The sequence below is a fragment of the Pelecanus crispus genome, chromosome 2 (assembly GCF_030463565.1).
Source record: "Pelecanus crispus isolate bPelCri1 chromosome 2, bPelCri1.pri, whole genome shotgun sequence".
Taxonomy (NCBI): domain Eukaryota; kingdom Metazoa; phylum Chordata; class Aves; order Pelecaniformes; family Pelecanidae; genus Pelecanus; species Pelecanus crispus.
In genome coordinates, this window is record NC_134644.1 from 51,467,821 (window position 1) to 51,488,351 (window position 20,531).

At 40.6% G+C, this 20,531-nt stretch overlaps 1 protein-coding gene across 1 annotated transcript in view; it reads right to left on the bottom strand.

The window, feature by feature from the left end:
* The window catches only part of MYRIP (myosin VIIA and Rab interacting protein), a 225,131-nt gene that overhangs the window by 29,037 nt on the left and 175,563 nt on the right, over nucleotides 1-20,531 (bottom strand). The window contains 3 exon segments of the mRNA XM_075705727.1: nucleotides 1,882-2,531; nucleotides 7,277-7,454; nucleotides 20,113-20,262. Of these exon segments, the coding sequence (XP_075561842.1) occupies nucleotides 1,882-2,531; nucleotides 7,277-7,454; nucleotides 20,113-20,262 (978 nt within the window).

The following is a 20,531-nucleotide window of genomic DNA, read 5'->3' on the forward strand; positions in this document are numbered from 1 at the left end:
GACAAAGCAACTCACAAGAGAGTTGGCAAGAACTATCACTTTCTGCACCAGCTTGCACTTTGAAGCATGCACTAAGCTGCTGAAGGATGCCATCACATTATGTCTGGAAGCACCCTGCCTTTCTGACCTCCACTGGATGCATGTGGGGGAGGTTTATATCAGATCTTAGGTAAAATGTCTTCACTGAAAGGGTTTTCAAGCTTTGGAACAGGTTGCCCAGGGAAGTGGTTGAGTCACCATCTCTGGAGGTATTTAAAAGACCTGTAGATGTGGTGCTTGGGGACATGCTTTAGTGGTGGACTTGGCAGTATTAGGTTTATGGTTGGACTCAATGATCTTAAAAGGTCTTTTCCAACCTAAATGATTCTATGATTCTATAACATCTCCAGGATCTTCCCTGTGAGCTCTGATTCTCTATACTCCATGGAGCAGTCGTAACTAGAAAGCCACAATATGAATACGGACACACATAGAACGTGCACAAATACACAAAGCCAGAAAGGGAAACAGAGAAATCTGTGTACAAAATATGGTCTTTGTGCAGTCCCTGGAAAGTCCTGTAATTCTGCCTGATGTTCTTAGAAGTCATTAATGGCCACTGATGTGTTGTTAGAGCACATTATCATACATAAATCCCCTTTAACAACTGTAGATATAAATGTATGAGGACATGAGTACAAATGAATCGGTACAAAACACCCACACCTGTCTCCTAAAAGCATATGGAATAGATACAGAGTTAACAATAGTTTACCCAGCATTAAAAACCTGCTCAAATCCTAGCATCCTAATCTTGATTTATGATCAGCTGTACTGATGTCTTTCTATGGGAAGTAAAGGCTAGTAGCATAAGCAAAGAAAAACAATTCCAAGCATCCTAAAATTTCTCAGATGGCTTTAAAGACTGGATCAGGTTGCTTGCAGTCAGAGGCATAGGGAGAAGACAGCACTTAGCTCCTTGCTTCAAGCTTACCATTACTGCAGCAATGATGCAGCTACAGGATTTGAGAGGGGTAGGACATGGGAAATGGAACAGGGTAAGGGGTCAGTATTCTCCTCATCCAGCTGAGTCATCAGTTAGAAGTGTGCTTGTATTGCTAAAAAAGTTTTGGGGGACAAATGGATTTCTTACATAATATCAGTCCCAGGCCTGGACAAACTCCAAACAGACTTCTTTGCTTTCTGGCTACCCCACACTGGTTGTTTAAAAGAAATGTTTGTGCTTTGCTGTCTTCAAGTTGTATGATCAGTTTTCCAAGTTTGAGCTGTTAAGTTCTGTTTGGTTTGGTTTTCTTTTTTTTAATCCAATGACAAATTATTTAAATGGAAGTAGTTTGTAAACATTTACCCTAACACACCAGAACTCATAATCAAGCGACTAATTAAAAGCAGACATCACTTGGACCATATTTCAAAACCAGCCCTTTCTGAATTTCTGCTGCTCATTAGCTTTATCCCTTATCAGGACATTTGCAAACAGCACACAGAAGATTCCCAGGCATACGAGTAATTTCTTATTCCAAGAACAAAGGAGTTAAAAAAAAAAAAACCACAACACAACAGAACAGGTGATTACTCAATACTTGTTAGCTGTTGGCAAATCCTGACTTTTTTTTTTTTTTTTAAAGAGCACTGTATTTTACAGCCTTAACAATGTCACTGGTCAGATGGAAGTGGCATATTTGAGAAAGAGGCAAAGCCTCTTCATGGTGTATGTAACACTTTACCTTTGCTTCTTCTCAGTTATGAGGCATGAGGAGGATAAATCTTGCAAGAACGTTCCACCTCCCACTCACAATTCACATGTTATTGCCAGTATAGCTTAATTAGCTTTGCCCACATCTTTTTGAGATTGCACTCAGTAAGCTCAAACACAATTACCTGACTTAAATTCATCTGGTTGGTTTTTGTGCGATTTTTTCCTTCACATAATTCTTCAGAAATTGCTTTGCTCTTCCTCCATCTTCTTGATCTCTTTTCTAAATCATAATGGACTTCTTCAGTCTCACTGCTGTCTGAATACGCCAAGCTGGTTGCCTGTGGATTGAAATTTACATCCAGCTCTCCGTGGAAATGTTTTTTTTCCATTCTGGGCATATCACTTTGAGTTCTGCTTTGTAACCAGAGAAGTTTGCTAGGTCCTTTAGCTTCCTGGGAAGAGTTTACTGAAGATGTTTCAGAATCGGAGAGCAGTGTCTCAGTATTGGTGTATAACCCAGAGGAAGGGGAGGTCACTGCCTGATACTGATCATTGCCATAAACCCATTCAGTACCATATTGGGAATTGGTATAATAGAAATCGTCTGGTAATTGCCGAGGTCTCCGACGCAGCTTGTTCAAGGCCACATTCCAGTCGTAGTCATCCTCGCTGTCTGAGCCCATCTCATCATAGGCAGACACAACGCTGGATTCGTTCTCCAAAGCTTCGAATACTTGACTCTTTGGTTTGGCAAGCATTCGAGGACGAGGCAAAGTGACATTCTGCAAAGCTACCCAGTTTCCATCAGTGCTTTGAAAAACAGAAGGTGGATCTGTGAAAACAAAACAATTATCGCTACGTGATCACAGTGTGAAAGGCTCATTTTACTTGCCCAGTGTGTGATCAACAGGCCACAAATTGGAGGGTTCAACAAAACTAATGAACAAATGCAAGTGTTGATGCTACATTCTCTCATGTTGTGAGCCATGCTGCTGTACTTCTAATCAGAAGCCACCACTTAAAGTCACGGTGATGACTATTTAAAATGTGAGAGTACTCAGACCAAGGCCTTTTTCTAAAAGAATTATTAGGAAGGGCTGAGAGAACATCAGTACACAGACATGTATGAATCCTGTGTTTTGTAAATGTCTTTGATTCTGTGTGCAGTTCTGGTCCCCCATCTTGAGAAGTAAAGATTGAAAAAGGATCAGAGAAGAGCAACAAAGGTTGCACAAGGCTCTGAAACAGCTTCCATTCAAGGAATGATTAAGTAAGCCACAGCTCTGCCATCTGGAGGAGAGAACACTGAGAGGATACATGCTAAAAGAGATGGGGGAATCTCTTCCAACCTACCTACTAGAGGGCATCAAGTGAAACTAGTGAAATCAAGGTTCAAAACAAACAAAAGAAAGAAGTGGGATGCAATGGGTACCAGACCTGTGGAGCTTCTTGCCTAAGGGTGTTATGGATGCTAGAAATTAATCTGGGATAAACCAGAGACAGCTATGGACAGGGAAGAGAAATCCACTGAGGTTTACTAAACACAGAAAAACATTTCTAGCTGAGGTAGTCATTAAGCTGAAAGTTCTGGAGGTTCAGAGCCTACTCAGAGGCAGCATGAAAAATACTTGCTTTCTCCTAATCTTTCCTAGGCTCTTGTTTATGGTTATGGTTGCTGCTGTTGTTGTATCTTAGACTGAATGAGCTTTTTTGTCTGACCCAAGCACTGCTGCTCTTGTATTCTTACACTTTTTCAGAGTATGTTTTACAACTCTGACAGAAAAAAAAAAAAGCCACAAATATGGTCAAAAAGTGCTGTATAACTCACAGAATTGCATTTCTTCTAAATTTAGATTCCATTTCCAATCAAACCTGAAAAGTCCCTTCATAGGAAATGTGAATGTGTGATTACTCTACCTCTCACAGCAGCTGAATAAATATATAATGTCATGGATTTACACAGTAATCTCAGCTTACTGAATGAACTTTTCAGCCTTACAGATTCCTTCTGTGGGTTCAAATTTGCCATTTCCAGAAAACTGTAGAAATACTTATTATAAACTATTAGTTTTCTAAAACTGTAAACAGAACATCACTATTTAAAAATGAAAGTAGTACAGTCTGGATAGTGTTGTAGATGATACTCCAGCATCTTGCATTACATGATTACAAACACTTAGAGCTCAAGAAGATGACTTTTTCCCTGGAATTATTCATAAAGAACATAAGTATGCAGTAAGAAGGTGTGCTCAGTTTTGAAAAAAAAAGTCTGTGGTACACTACCACCAACAAAACACCCCTACAAAAAAGAAACAACAATTAAATGGTAATTAAACTTAGGAGCTATGCAAGATTTAGAACAGTTTTTGTGTTTGTTACTCATTTGAGTCCTTTTGGCTTGTTTTTACTTCCTAAATCTCATGCCAATTCAGAGTACTTTAGAAAATACATCATTGAAGTAATTCTTAGTCCTGCTTAAAAAGAAATCAAAATAGTAATAGTTTTCTTGTAGCAGTGACCAGCCGAGGATATAACTGAAGTCAGGTTTATAGGGAGAACTAAAAACTATTGTAACAGCTGATTTTGGAGAAAAAAAAGAATACAAGCTACCAACCATAAGGAACTTTGTTCACTTTTTCCAACTATGCTCACTAATCTAAGTATAGGGTTCTCTTGAGAGAAAGAGGACATTTCCTTAAAAACACTGTTCCTTCAAACAAAGCAAACAGCTCTGCAAGATATAAATCTCCAACAGGAATTGAATTCAGCTGCACCACATTACACAAACATAATGCAGTGGAATGCCACTATATACTTTTTTCTCTCCCAAACCATATGGTTTCGTTTAGCATACCTTGTTTTGTTTAGCAACAACACATAAGAATCTGCCAAACATCCTCAGTTAACTGAAGTAAAGGGCAGGATAGTAGTTGATTACATCTTAGAGGGTAAGCAGAGTGGAAAGGAAAGCCACTTATATTCAGAAAGCTGAATTCAGTTCTATCCCAGCTTCAAGTAATATCAAATGCTCCCTTCCCGATTTTCCAAAACAAGGTCACTTACTTGAAAGAATGGATGTTGCACACAATTCTTTGGGTATACACTATAATTTATCCATGTGAAAATGAAAATAGATTTAAGAAGTCTCATTGTGAAACTATTGGTAAAGGGGAAAAAAGCACTAATTCATGATTTGGCTCTCGAGTCATCATTTAAACCAGTGCAAACTGTAATCAAAATAAATTGTGAACTGCTTTCTGGCTACATGACTAAAAAGCCCACTGATTTTACCACTCCAAACTCTTGGTTGAGATTTCTTTTGTTTTCTGTATCGTAACACAGAGCTGCTTACTACTGTATAGGTGAGATCATATTTACACAAATTAGCACAATCAGGTATTTACTATAAGCTCAATAGGCACCACAATTTCATCACAAATGTGGTTCTTAGATGAAAGAAGCAGAAAAAAAATCCTCTGAGTAGAGCACCTGAAAGGAAACTGGGTCAATTTGTCATTCTGCTATGGTTAAGCAATTGTTAAGTACTAAATTGCTGAACAGCTGAATTCAATAGGATTGAAGTGGGTTCTTAAATTTAAGCACCCAATTAACTACTTTACTGAAAATAGGCCTTCCACTAAAATGCCCAGGAGAACAACACTTCTGACAGGGGTTTGAATGAGCAGTTCAGAAAGTAATTCATACTTAGTTTTATTACTACTTTACTATTACTTTCTTTCTGGGGGGAGAAGGGGTATTGACACTGCCTAATTTTCAGTCTCCCAGGTTATCAACTGGCATTACAGATAAACGAATTGAATTGATGGGCAGCCCCCATCCCTGGTCCCCACTACACCCAAACACATATTTTGGCTGCTTCTGCTTGCCAGCATCTAGCGAGCCAGCTGTGGGAGTTACAGCACCAGTAAACTCACCCTACAAAAGAGAAGTTTTCTGCTTGTTTAGCTTCATGATTTGCTACAGGGGTCGGATGGGCTCTACAGCTGTCACAAGAAAAGGAGTGTCCTGGTTTCAGCTGGGATAGAGTTAACTTTCTTCCTAGTAGCTGTCATAATGCTGTGTTTTGCATTTAGCATGAGAATAATGCTGATAACACACTGATGTTTTAGTTATTGCTATGTAGTGCTTACACTAGTCAAGGACTTTTCAACCTCTTATGCCCTGCCAGCAAGAAGCTGGCAGGGGGCACAGCCAGGATAGTTGACCCAAACTCACCAAAGGGATATTCCATACCATATGATGTCATGCTCAGTATATAAGCTGGGAGGAGTTGGCTGGGGGGCAGTGATTGCTGCTCGGGGACTGGCTGGGCATCGGTTAGCAGGTGGTGAGCAATAGCATGATGCATCACTTGTTTTGTAATATTATTACTATTGTTATTATTAATACTACTACTATTGTTTCTTTATTTTATTTTAATGATTAAACTGTCCTCATCTCAACCCATGAGTTTTCTCACCTACTCTTCCGATTCACTCCCCCATCCCACTGGGGCAGGGGGAGTGAGCGAGCGGCTGCGTGGTGCTTATTTGCTAGCTAGGGTTAAACCACGACAAGCAGGAACAAGCAGACTCTGTCATGAGAGGACAACAGCAGCAGATATGTTAGCTTTGCTTTTCCCTGCCACCTAGAGCCAGGGACTACTGCTGCAGTGAGCAGTTCAGCCCTTCCCCTTGTGCAGCTGTAGGAATGAAAACTAACCAACTCTTCTGTGTAGCAGTTGCCTGGTGCTACACTCTTGTAGCCTCATGAACACTACAGCCAGAACAAGAGAGGCAGTGGAAATGGGACCCCCCAAGAGCAGGAACCACCTTCTTCAATGACAGCCTGTACTTATGTCATCTTGAAGTAAGCAGGGAATTGCATTCTATCCCAGGCTGCTGATTCAGGAATGGGGCTGACTTGGGAAGCTACTCACTGTCCATATTCACATTCATACCTAATGCATGGAAAAACAGAGGACATGGATCTAGGGAAACTGCTGGTCTGTGAAGTCCCTACTCATACAGCTTCCTCAAACTTGTGTGGAAGCAGCAGTTAGTAGGGTTGTACAGAACGCTGTATTGGTGAATTCAATGGAGTTGATAATAAAGGTGCAAGGGGGAATTGTAAATGTGAATTATTTCACTGGTTCGCCACACAACCTCATGAACAGTTAACTTGCGCAACAGAAGGGAGGCTATGGGCAGCTGCAAACTCCTTCAACTGGAGGAGAGATAGCCAGGTAACAAAGCAGGGCACTTATGTTTTAGAAGCTCTGAAATATATCCAAATTAGGTGCCTGATGTTTCCTAGAAGTCCAAAATCAACTCCCCAAAGGCCCACATTTTGAATCTTTTCTTGGGGGGGGAGAGGGGGAGAAGGTAAGAGAAGCAATAACACAGCCCAATGAAATCGTGACACTCAGTATCACCAAATAGACATTTTTATGTGTGACCCTTGCAAGCACAGAGGTCAGCATAAATTTCCTTTAGAAGATCCTTGTTTTAAGTCGTATTTATTCCATATGTGAGTGAGAGCCAAAAAAAGAATCATATTCGTACTAGAAATATTTACTTGTTTCATTTAGCCTGTCCACACTTTTCCAGCTGGGTAATGCAGAGAGCTTGCGTTCCTTCTGTTTCCTGAAATGTCCTTTTTGCTGCCTCCAAAGAGCCTCAGTCACAGATGATACAGGGTCAAGTCCTTTACTGGGCATATCTTCACTAGCCAGGGAGAATGCAGACTGAGACCTCTGTGGGAATAAAAATCACAAGAGCATAATTTAAAAATAGAAATACTTAATTATCAAACCCTTTACTGTAATTAGTACGAGTATTCAGTTACCCATGGAAGTGTGGAATCTGCTAGCATCCAGAAATGGAATTTAACGTGTTCAAAAGAATTGTTTCAGTGCTAGATTGCTTATTTATGTGCATTTCTGATGCTATGCAAGGAGGCAGGAAATTGTTTATACTACCACGAACCAGATGGAAAGAAATAATTACGGTGAAGTTGTTAGGAATGTGCTTGGTGAGGACTGGTATCTAACTGCTTCGACTCAAACTAGCCAGAAAGTGATCCCATTGTGGTGAGACATGATGATCTATTGTTGGCTCAACAGGCCATCTGGTGTAACAATTTGCAGAAGTTAAAAATTAAAAAAAAGGAAACAAACAGCCTGTTCCCCAGAAATAGATGTGCAACACAACTGATTTTAATGCAGAATTCTTTTGCTTGCTAGGACATACATACCACACAATATGCTGGGCAGTTCTATGCAGTCTTGCTAATGAAGTCAACATAGCCTACAACTGCATATCTCGTTGTTTCCAGGAGGGTCACACTTCAAGTCACAATGAGGTAAAAAACACTGTTGTGATCGTTAATGAGCCCTGAGTACTAGTGAGGGGAAGGCACTTTCCTTTGGATCTACATAAATAGATCAGACATTTTAGTTTTGACTTAGGCACTGGGGTCAGTTACAGAAGTCACATTTAAATTCAGCCAGATTTAAAAAAAACTGTGAAAGTTGGTAGTGTCCTGCTGATTTCAGGAGAACTCACTCTTACATATCAAATCACATATGTAATTCTAGAAACAAGGCTACAGCAGCTTGAGTGAAGCTTTAACATCTGGCTGACACTATTTTGCTGCAGCACAATTTTTTTTTTAATTAATAACTTTGCTTTTGATGACAGTATGTGCTTAGGCAGCTTGAACGGCAAAAGAGATCACTTTTTCAAATGACAATTAGCTTTCTTCCCATAACTTTTTACCACTCAAAACCTCTGTCTTGACCTTTATAACAGAGTTGGTAAAAGACTGCCTGTATATGCCAGGGTTTTGTTAAGAAGTACGCTTTCAAGTGGCTCAGCTTCTTTACACAGGCCAAACTGGCACTCTCAAATCTTTGTACAAATTACAAATAATTAACTAAAACTTTTAATCTCGAAAGGGCCAGTCTTTGTCTGCATCAGAGCTCTGCTTTGCACTGGTGCAGATGAGGTAAAGGGTAACTTGACTTTCAGCTATTTTCAAGTCCCTTCAATTCCCAGGACAGCATAAGCATTGCTGGGAGTCCTGTGGCTTGAAAGCAACACTTACACCACTTTTCTGGCTGCACCTCCTTCCATCTGAAATGCTCCTGTGTGGGACCCGGGTACCATGCCAGAAGATTTAATTACTTGCAAATCTTCCCGTGTCCTTGGCTCAGCAGTGTGATTTCATAACAGATTCAGTAAAAAGAAACACAACTGACCACCAGGGTTTAGTTTGGCTTCTAAACTCTGGAGAAAAAGCCAGAATTATTGCCCTAGAATCAAATATTTTCTGTAACTGCAATGACCGCATAACTTGGTTAGTCCTGTCCACGCAAAGACACAGGTCCTAACATGATGTGTTGGAGTGTTCCCTTTCAAATTCAGTGACATGAACTACTAAAAATAAGCTCATAGTACTGTATAATTTTATTATAGGGAATCTTTCAGATGAGTCACTTTCACAAACCAGCTATATTCAAGTATATATTTAAGCTGTTTCAAACCTCAAACTAGATCTTCAACTGATCAAGATCACCTGAATCCTCCTTAACTCCCTAACCCTGTAAAAGGGTTAATAAATTAACACAATACAGACAGGTACATAAATTGCTTTGCTATAGGAATTTGCTCATTAACTTTTATTTCATCCTGCCAGGATATATGGAGAATATAAACAATTCTGTCACAAATTCGCAGCCTGAACTATGACAAGTTTCAACTGTGCTGTGGCTCACTTCACTTCATTGTAAAGCAAGAACTACCAAACTTCCCATTCATACAATAAATTAGGTCCAGTTCACATCTGCCATATTCTCTGACAGCTTTGTGTTACAGCTGTTACGTACTGAAAGCAGCAAGGTGTGGCTGTCACTGTTTTCACAGTACCAAGAATATTCCCTCAGGGCACATTCTTTTTCCATGTATATGGCAAACACAGACAGATAAGAAATGCTGAAGAACCCAGAAGAAGGAATATCCTACAGTTGAATCACTACTAGCTATTTTGCCTTATTACTTAAAGAACTGAATCTTAAGAAGAAAAAAACAATCACGAAAAACTCAAGTAGTCTGTTTAATAATAACCTGGGCTCAGATAATGAAAGTAACATGTTTTTTCTTATTATGTAAAATCTGTAGGTTTGACAACTTTTCTGGTGTTTTGTTTAAATGGCAGCTTCTCACCTGCCCACTCGCTGTTTCATAAACATCACAGTAAAGGCTGCATCGCAGTGATGGCAGTGTCTGCACTTAGCTCTCGACTAACCTGAGACCCGCCAGCAGCTTAGCCCTGGCAATGCACAACTTGGCACGGGCTGTGAAACCCACTGAAGGAGCTCAGCAAATCCTGCCCTCAGACCTGTGCTTCTGCAGCAACGCTGCTACTAGCACTGCCTGAGCAATTTAAAGGTAGCTCAGGTGCATCTACAATACAGGGCAGATATATCTTTCAGAAGGACTAGAAGATACACAACGGTTTGAAGGATTTAAAAAGAAGATAAGCATGAAGGGCCTGATAGACAAAAAGCACCGAAAAACAAGGAAGCACAGAAAAGAAAGTAGACACAGTCCCATGTGGTATAGCAGCCTAGGATCTCAAATAAGCTTATCCAAACAAGCTTATCTAAAACAAGCTGGTTCTTTTAAAGTGTGCAGAAGCTTTTGAGTCAGGTCAGGGGGAAACTGCTCTCCACAGTTTCTGCCAACTCTCTGAGGAGAGCATGAAATTGGTATTATGCAGGAACTACTGCTAATTCCCAGGAAAACCCTTCCACATGCAGCAAGGGAAAAAGGTTTTGGTGCCTCCAAAGCTTGGCTTGAGGCCATCCTCATCCTTTTTTTACACTTCATGTGCATTTTTGATAAAATCGGTCTTGGACTGCTCTGCTAGAGGTACCACCTTTTCTCACTGAAGATGGTTCAATGTCACAGAAGGCTGAAGGAGAGAAAAGTAATGCCAAGCTAAAATAGCTTGACTGCACCTCTGCATTCAGATCCTGAAAAAGGACAAAATTATGCTACTGGAAGAGACTGTTGAACTAGCACTCTTCACTACTGTAGTTCTTGTATCTGGAGAGATTTAAAATTATCAAGAAGTGACAGCATTCGAGTAAGTTCCAATTAAGAAGAATACATAAAAGTAGGGGATTAGGTTATTTCTTGTTCTGAAAGTTAGTTTTAGATAGGGATGGAAGGACAGATAGTATAATTGTGTTTTACTCAGACAGGTATGGGTGGAAAGAAAGTGTAAATTCATCCCTGATAGCAGTTCAAATCACTGGTAACACTGATAACGATACAAAAAAGGAATGTCAATAGCCAAGCCTGGTGTTGGAATAGGACAGAAGCATATCCTGGCATGAGAACAAATCAGTCTACGTTGGCATTAACATGGCCGTTTTTTTCAGAGCACAAAAGCAAACGTTTGTCCACAAGTTTATCTCCAATCAGTTACTGGCCTGACTGATGACTCTATCTGAAAAGCAAATGACTCAAGACTTCCTTTTGTTGCTTTTGCAATTAAGAGCACACTAGAAAGTTAGTTAGTTGTTGCAAGGTTACACAGCAAAAGCTCTAATCTTGGCTGGCACCACTAACTCAACAGCTCTACAGCTGTAGCATGGGCTACAAACCTACGTACGTGCCTGCCCATGCTGCTGACTTTGCTGCCATGCTTACCTGTGGCAGGCAGCAGAAGTACACATTGCTGTGCTGCATTCATGCCTCCCTTCCTCACAGAGGTAACAGCCCATTTGTAGATCCACAGAGGACATTTTTTCCTTGTGGACATTTACATAGGAAGCAAAACACTGAACATAAGGCAACAGGATTAAGAAGCCTACCTGGGGGCTGGTACTCCATGTAGTTTCCCTCTGCATGGATGCAGGGAAGTCCTGGAGGTAAGGCCAGCTACCCTGATAGGCTCTTGGATCGGTTCGCATTGGCACAAGGGATATTTACCAACCAAATGGAGGAGTCATGGCCCTGAATCTTTACCAATTGCCTACAAACTTGGACAGCAACAAGATCTCAGGGCAGTAGAACCAATCCAGTCCATTTTCCAAAAGTATCCAAATAATACACCAGCCTAAGTACGATTTTCAAAAGGAGGCAGGAATGTAGGAGCTTTGGTCCTGATTTATAAAGATACAAGAGGTCAAGAATATGCTTCGATCCCAGCTAAAGCTACCGGCACCTTTTCTAACGAGAAGTTCTGGTTCCTCAGCAAAAACCCCTGTCAGCCAGGTGCTATTTCAGGTATATTTATTTGTGATTAATTACAAGGCTGCCCTGTATGCTTGCAGTCAGACACTAAGGTACTGCCAACTGTTAGTTTCTGCAATAAATTAGTACATCAGCAGATGGCATTGCAACCCAACAGGTCATTTGCTATGTTCACTGCACACACTCCTCGGAGGCATGTGCTGCATACCAGATTGCTGTGCAGTACAGCATAGATAGCAAAATATAGTTACAGTACTGACAAGCATTTCCAAACACTTCAGTTAGATGAGTTCCCCACCAAATCCTGCCTACTGGCATCTGCTGTGAGACGTTTGTTTCAAAAAGAAATTCCAAACACATTATTATTTTCTTTTTTTTTTTTTTTTTTTTTTTTTACCCCTCTTCAGGGGATTTCTGCTGCATAATGTCTGGATGGAGAAAACTCAGCCTTCATCTTGTACTGGGCTAGCACTAAAAGGAATCATTTCTGTATGTACAGTCCTGTTTCATTGCTGGCCTTCAAAAAAAAAAAAAAAGACAATGTGGTTTCTGAAGATTAAAGAAGGAAGGAGTGAATAAAAAGTAATCGCATACAATGTCTCCTATTACTTAATAAATATAAATATTCCATCTGCTGTCTATAACAATTTACAAGTTCATGCTTCTGAGCACCGAATAAATAAAAACAAGTAATGAAAAGCAAGAACAAGTTTCTATAAAACATGCTTGTGAATATTGAGTCTAATGTTGATAATCTATGGATTCTTTACCTTGAATAACTCTCTTAAATGTATGCATATTGTTTAGAGAGACAATATAAATATTTTGCTCTACATTCTTCTTCAGAAGATGAAAGAGTATGGTAATTCCTCTTTCTTCTAAAGAGAAGCCAAAGTGGTAATTCAAAATAGATCCCAAAAGCAACTGACTGAACTCTACAAAGGGTATCCTAGATCACACATGTTCTTCTCCTCACTTCCCTCCTATTTCACCCTATTTCTTCGGTCTGGTTTAACTTTGATGATTACCTTGTTTATTCAGGGAAGCAGCCTAGAATTGACAGCACAAACACAGATGACTTGGACGCAACCTCAACCGCCCCCTCTCCTAACGCACAAATTCTACAGCTGTGCCAGCTAGCAGTGCAGCAAAACCCCTTGCCTGCTTCTCATCTGGGCTCTATGAAAACAACCAACGCACAGACAGAACCAGCAGGTCCCACCCACCTGAGCAAATACAGTAGCAATCCCTAAGCATCAACAGCTAATGCATCCTTTGGTAAGTCAACTCCCACACCGGGAAGGAGACAGTATGAGCTTGCGAAGGGTGCCACTCTGCCACAGCCTATTTATCCCTGGGAAGAGATTTTCTCTCTGCTCAAATGTATGCAGTCCAGACATTTAGCAGTGGGAGTGAAATACCAAGGGTTTCAAGCATCTGTTCCTTAGTTAATCTTGTATGTGGCAAAGTATCTGTTAACAACCCTACGGCTTCTGAAAAGGGGCAAGAACAGGCAGATGAATGGGAGATTTTCACACTCAATTGAAAGAAAACTCCCTTCTTTGTGCCCTGACCTAAACCCTCCTTAGCATATCCCAGCTAGCAGGGCAAATCCTTGAATAACAGACTGGGAAAAAGCAAAGATGACTACTCCCGCTCCTGCAAAAGCCTTCAAGCTTCCAGGGTCTGCCCAAGCTGGCTTGTTCACTGGTGACACAGACATAGCCCAGCTGCACTTCAGGTGGGTTTGCCATCCTTCTACCAGCCTCTCAGGCAGCTGATCCCCTTAAAAGCACTGTTCCTTAAAAGTAGGACAAAGATAACGCTCAGTTAATCAGGAATGGGTCCGTCAACAGTACAAATTGCACAGCTGTGTAATAATATGTAGAGCCACATTAGGATGTGCATTTATTTTGGTTCAGTTTGGATTAGCTGACCTTGAGGATCTGGAGATGGGTTGCAAGAGAGAGAGGCAGGAGGTTATTCCCCAACAAACCCATTGCTGCTGAGCATGCAAGTAGCTCTACGCATCACCACGCAGAAGTATAATCCACAGTCTTTCAGGGACTTTCCCTCCCCGCCCCCCAAATAATAAGCAGGCCCCACATGTGAAAATGCTATTGCTTTGGATGCAAGGGATTTGCAAGGAATTTGTAAGCTAGTGATAAGTGATACTGAAATATTGGTCCCAGAAGATGAGTATAAACATCCTTTTATTGTACTTATGGGGCTAACAATTTAGGAAAGTGTTAGGAGCGTAAGATAGCATGGTTCAATCGTTGTAATGGATTTATGTGAACTGTTACGTGCTTTGACAGGAATAGAGGGAAGATGTACCAATGCGACTGTAATCTAAGCAGTGCCTTTACAGGTACCCTTGTTTGTTTAGCTGTTACTATTTCGCACATGTTCCCCCATGGCCCATTCTTTTTCCCTCCTCCCGAACTTGAAATATTCTATTACATTTCTTTAAAAATTAAACAACAAAAACTGGGGAGATGCTTCCCAGTTGCGCAACACCTTTCATTTGAAGATGCTGAGAGCTCAGTTAGTATCCTGTGATGACAATATTACTATATTATTTACAGATGAGAAAGCTGACCAATTGCAAAGGCCAGATCCCTGTTCTGGTGTAGGGCAATATATTTCTAAGTTGCTACTAGTGTACCCTACTGGGAGAATGCATGTGTATAAAGGGGTAGGGGAAAGAGGTGAACTGGCATTTTCATCTCAAGTCTAACTGCAGCCTCACACATAAACTCACCTTTTTTTCAAGAGAATACTCTTTAATGAACATGATTACTCTATTTTCATTAATTTCTAGGTTGCTCAGTGCCCCATGCAACCTTTCATGTCCCATTCTGACCCTCATATACAAAGCTGCACTCAGTAGTGCACTCGCCCATCAGAGCGAATCACTGCATCTCCTACTCAAACACCCATTTGACAGAGGAAGCCTCAAGCATTCTGTGTTTATTTGCTTCTTGCTGTGACAATATACACCCTGATTTCACCTAAAAATAAAGTAAGATTTTTCAGGCAGCCTATCTCTGAGCATCACAGGTTTTAAGTTAGACCTCAAAGCCTTGTGATGCCCAGCAGTGTATTAGGATAGCATCTTTAAAACAAAATAAAGCTGAAGGAACAACATATGATCTGCATTCTACGGAAAATAACTTTATAGAATGACCATCCTTCTCTGTCCTCTCCCCTACTCCCTTTCATGCTTTAAATCCTATCCTGGCTTGCTGGCAGTAAGTGTAATTCAACTGCATTTAGCCCTGCATGGGCTTGATCATATATCTAGCACCCAAAACTGTCTTGGATGTTTGTCAAGTGCATGAATAGTACTATGAAACGAAGAATCAGTAATCTTCTGCTAGTGATACATCTCAAACAGATTTAAACTACACAAACAACTTTAAAAGGACAATGCTGTCATGTTTAGTCTTGTGCTGATTATTTAACCACCTGAAACCTTAAAAAGTGGTACTAATTGCTGAGTCAGAATTGCAAAAGCAGTTGTATCCTATCCTGCTGCTGCAGTGGAAGGAGGGAAATCAATCAGATTATTATGGACAGGGCCATCTTGATCTGAAATGCATGAAGTATCATATAGCCAGGTAACTCCAGATCACTTTTGCACTGAGACTACAATTTTACACCTGCAAACTCAGCAGATGACAGCAAGATTTGTAACCTGCACAGTACTTAGAGAAAGTTGGAACATCTCATAATAAATATGAATTTAAAAAAGACCCATTATTTTCTAAAGTACCAAGTGCTTTTCCATCTCAAAGTGCACTGTTCTTTCCCAGTCTGTGCAGAGAAGATGGTGCTGCAGTTGGCTGCTTCTGGAAGGAAACAAGACAGTAAATAACCCATCAGGATCCAGCTGACAGGCTTCTGGATAAATGCTCACCTGCCACATTGGAAGTAGGTCCCAGCAACACACTCTGTGCACCCTTCTGATTACAGCTCATGTACAAAAGCTAAAAGCTCCATCTTCCCTATAACATGACATATTTATTAATTACATATAAATATGATGTTTCTGATACAGAGTTGTTGACAGGTAAGAACTGATGTCAGCTGGCATCAACTTCCTACAGTGCTATGCTTCCCTCATCTGAAGCAGCTCTCCCACTGTGTTGTGTGATTCCTAAACAGGATTCCTCCTCAAAAAGGTTTTCTTCAAATATTTGTTTGGGACAAACCTACAAAGGTATAGAGCACCTGCAAAACCTCCAGGGATTTCCTAAGCAATGTTGGACCTCAGGCTTGTGGAACCTCTTTAGAACAAATCAAAGGGAAAAAAAAACCCACAAAAAAAAAAAAAAAAAAAAAACACAAAACTGTCAATACACCGTGGACCTTATAATTAGCTTAACCAGTAAATTTCTGCTTCCCTTGAGGTGCATCATAATGTGTATTTAATGATATCCTCCTTTTCCCTATATCCCTAGCTGTTTTATATGCTATAAATTATGGATGAGTTTCTGTTTATATATGCAATCTTTTAGCTGTAAAATAAAGACCACTAATACAGCACTTAGAACACACCAGGATGCCTGCACTCCATCAATGTTTAAATGGGTAAAATATGCCAACTGGTTGTTTGCTCTCACTGGCAGTGATGTATGGGAGGGAAATGGACTGAGAGAGCAGAGAAGCATCCGCCCATTGCTCTAAGCTCCTCCTATCCCAACATCATACAGCCTTTGCTCATTGGTAATGAGAAACAGATGGTGCCATCCATCTCTTTTTATGAGATGGGGAAATAAAACATTCAGCCTTGTATCGCTATTTTTAGCATGGGCAACGGATCTCAAAGATCTAAGAGGAAAAAAAGGAAAAGACAGTATCTATAGCTACTACCACACCATTGTACTGAATTTAAAGAATCAATAATATATTTCAGGGAGATACCGTGTGTGTGTGTGTATGTTCCTTAATACGAAGATCAATAGATTTTGCTCCAATGAAGCAGGTCTCATGAAGTTGGTCTCTTGGCACTGTGCTGTCCCCAGCTTACACAGCTCAGGTTCTCTGCATACAGCATTTACTTCATACTACAAAGAGGCATGAGCAGGGAGGTAATGCAGGGCTTCCAGAGCCCACTGTTTCTGGCTGATAGGGATGAGCTACACACAAATAGCTGCGACTAAAAGAAAAATCACTTGGCAGGTATAACCACACAGTTATATCTGGGGTTATTACAGCTCCCCCTACCCCCCCGTAAGCAAGTGACTTTGGTAATAAAATGCAATGCAATAATAAACATGGGTTTCTAAAGGCCAGTGTTACAGCATGCAACTGCCCTAAGTAACTGAATGTTACTAGCTTTATTGTGCAAGTGAAACCACATGTATTATCTTCTACACAAAAGACAAATAAAAATATTTGCTCTAAGATAAATTTCCAGTTTTAAATTAGGAAATCCTAACTGCCTTAACATTTACTATCCTTACCTCCCTTTCCTCTGCATGTCTGTCTTTCTGTCAATTATGTTTCTTTTTCCTTTTTATTTAATCTATCCTGCTTCTGCTTGCTTCAAATACTAATTTGTTTGCCAGGTAACAAATAAAGTGTTAAACAGAGGAAGCTCTACATAATCCTTATTGGAAAACAGGTTCATGTACATAACTCTAAACTAGTAACAGCCAACTTGGGTAGCTTTGATAGAAAACTATGCACACTTTTTTTTTTTTTTTCTTCCCTTGGGGTTGTTGTGGACAGAGTCTGTCTACAAAAACCTTGGTTACACTAGGAACATCTGCCCTAATAAATCTGTTGCAAAAGCCTCCTTGTTAGCTGTAGCATGTACTAGTAAGAAAGGGGTTTTACTGTTTCAGGCAGATCTCTGCTCAAGCTCTCCTCAACACACACAGCTCAACGGTAGGATGTGTACACAAATCAAGAGTTTGGCTTTTTTTGGTCAGCATAATGTCATCAGTTAGGAAATACGAAAACTTCACTTACTGCAGTGGAGCCCATGAAGATTTGCTGTTACAAGCTTGGACTCAAAAGTTCCAAAATCCACCTGGGAGGGAGTAAGGAGGTTTGTCTGGAAAGGGCATATGGCCGTAGGGCCTCTCTGCCAGCTTCCATAGAAGCTAGGTTTTGTTTTGGAAAGAAAAATATACCATAATTCTTTTGGCAGAAAAGGTAACTTGCTCAAATGATATACAGATGAGAAACTCATGCAGTTTAGTCCTCCAAATTTGCTGACAGATGCATGCTTACCATTTGTAGCTGAATGAAAGCAAAGTTGAATGGAAAGCAAGCTCAGGAAAAGGAATTCTGGTTGTTCCACCGCTGCTGATGAGAATCAAGCAGTCTGTAACTGCTCCACGTTTGCTCTGCACAAATTGCTTTTCAGTACGCTTTCCAGCCTTTGTTAGAGCTTCTATGACTTTATTTCTGTTAGCCTAATAGGCTAACATAACTGCAACTACATTAGCCACAGCAGCAACTGGAGCTATGCTACCTTTCCAAGGGTGTCTAGTTATACTAGGAAAATTCTCATCTATTCAAAGCAAAGAAAAAATAAAGACATGCACACTTAAAAGGACAAAAAAACCTCAATAAAACAACCCTTGCAAAGCAAAAGGCAGAAACTGAATTTATGGGAGGGGTGAGAGAATCCAGACCAGATGGCCAAATTCATTTGTGTCCCTTAACACACTGTGGGAAGACAATTGGACCAAACGGTGACAAATGTGGTGAAAGACCCCGTAAAAAGTCCTTATAAAGCACTGTACACATCTGGATCTCTAGTACTGAGTGATGGCTGCAGAACTTTTGAAGCTGTTCGTTGCGGCTTTTCTCACCTTAGCGTGACATTTCTGCTACTCCAGTTTTTCCCACAAAGTCTACTATTTCTCAAACCAATGAGCCTCCCTCTGGCAAAAATCTGGGGCTCAAACTTGTTAGTTCAGAACAGAATTTCAAAATCTGTTGAGTACAAGCTTAATTCTCCAAATGCAGAACAACAGGATTCTGGTGTAGTAACTGAAGATTTGAACACCATGTTCCCCTAGGTCCTGTCCTTAAACTCCAGAAAGAAAACTTAGTTGAGTCAGACACAAAATTAACTCTCCCTCTGCTGGCTCTTATGTTCCACAAGCAAGTTGCCTAGGAGCTACAGAGCAAAGTGCTTAAACACGCTCACCCTGACTTGCGATCACTTGCTTAACAGCAGCAGCTTAAAGGCATTACTCCTTCAATTTAGAAATAGGTGGGGGGGCGAGAATGTGAGTCTGCATCTCAGCAATTCTGGCCCACTGTCTTATATTCTGGAATAAATCTATTTTCACTGGCAGTGTAAGCTAGCAAACTTAGCTGGGGACTAAGGCACAGCACATGTTCAATTTTGGTGGCTCTACCCAGTGGAGGAGAGGTGGTTACTGGCACAGTAGCAGGACACTTGGGAGCAGCAGCTTAAACCACTGTATCAAAATGCACTGCAATTCATCTGTTACTGTCCTCACTCTCCGATTGTGAAACAGCCTATCCAAGCCTATAGCTTATTTTCACTTCTTTTCGCTTGCCGCACCTCTTAAAATGTTACTAATGCAGCTTGTCAGATTTTCTTCAGCTTTATAGCAGGAGCTAAAGGCATTGTGCTGAGAAACAAGTGAAAGAACGAGGAAATACTCTTTAGTGTTAAGACATAAATGGTCCTCTACAGCTGGGTTTACTTTTTTGTTGTTTGTGGTGGCTGTTTTCTTTAAGATGGCTACCGAGAAAAAAAAAATTACAGAAATCTAACATTGCACAGAAGAAAATATAACATTCACCAAAATTCCAAATAAAAGCTAAGTGAGCATAAAAACTGTTTTAAGGAATAAACACCCAGGCATTGAGACCTGTCAGCATTCAAATCAAGCAGTAAGATTGCTTGTATTACAAACTTAGTCCTCCCCAATACACTCACCAATACAACATAATGTCTGTGATGTACTTCCATGGCCCATGATGTGCTAGTAAAGCATGCAACTAATGGAGATTTTCCAGACACAGGTTTAATGCTTGCTCTCTGCAAGTCTCTACATACCATTCCAGGCAGTAAGTATACTTATCCATGGTTTCAATCTTCCAGTTTTGTGCAGCAGAAAACATCAGTAGTTGTGCTAAGTCACTCACCCATAAGGTGTAGGACCCCCTGCGGCTCCCTGGAAAAGTCAGCATACTCTGATCTGAGACAGCAACAGATGCCAGGCCACTGCTCCTGGATGGTGGCCATTCAAAGTCAGCCTCAGCCTGCTCAGTTTTGTTTTTCTGCTTCTTTATAATCTGTAAGGCAGGGGGACAAGGGGTGGGAGAGGAGAATAAAAGGGTGCTTGGAAAATACTGTCTGAGCTGTATGGAGAAAAACTACATTAACCCTATCTCAAGGCAAACTGCCTAGGAAGAACATTTGAGTTTCCCTTTGCTTTTGCTCCAGTTCATGCGAGGATGATTCTGACAACTTGCATGCATTTCTCCTCATCTGAAGTCACTCTGCTCACAAATGCATAAGCATCGATACAATAAATCATAATCAATGCCTGTAGGAACATCAG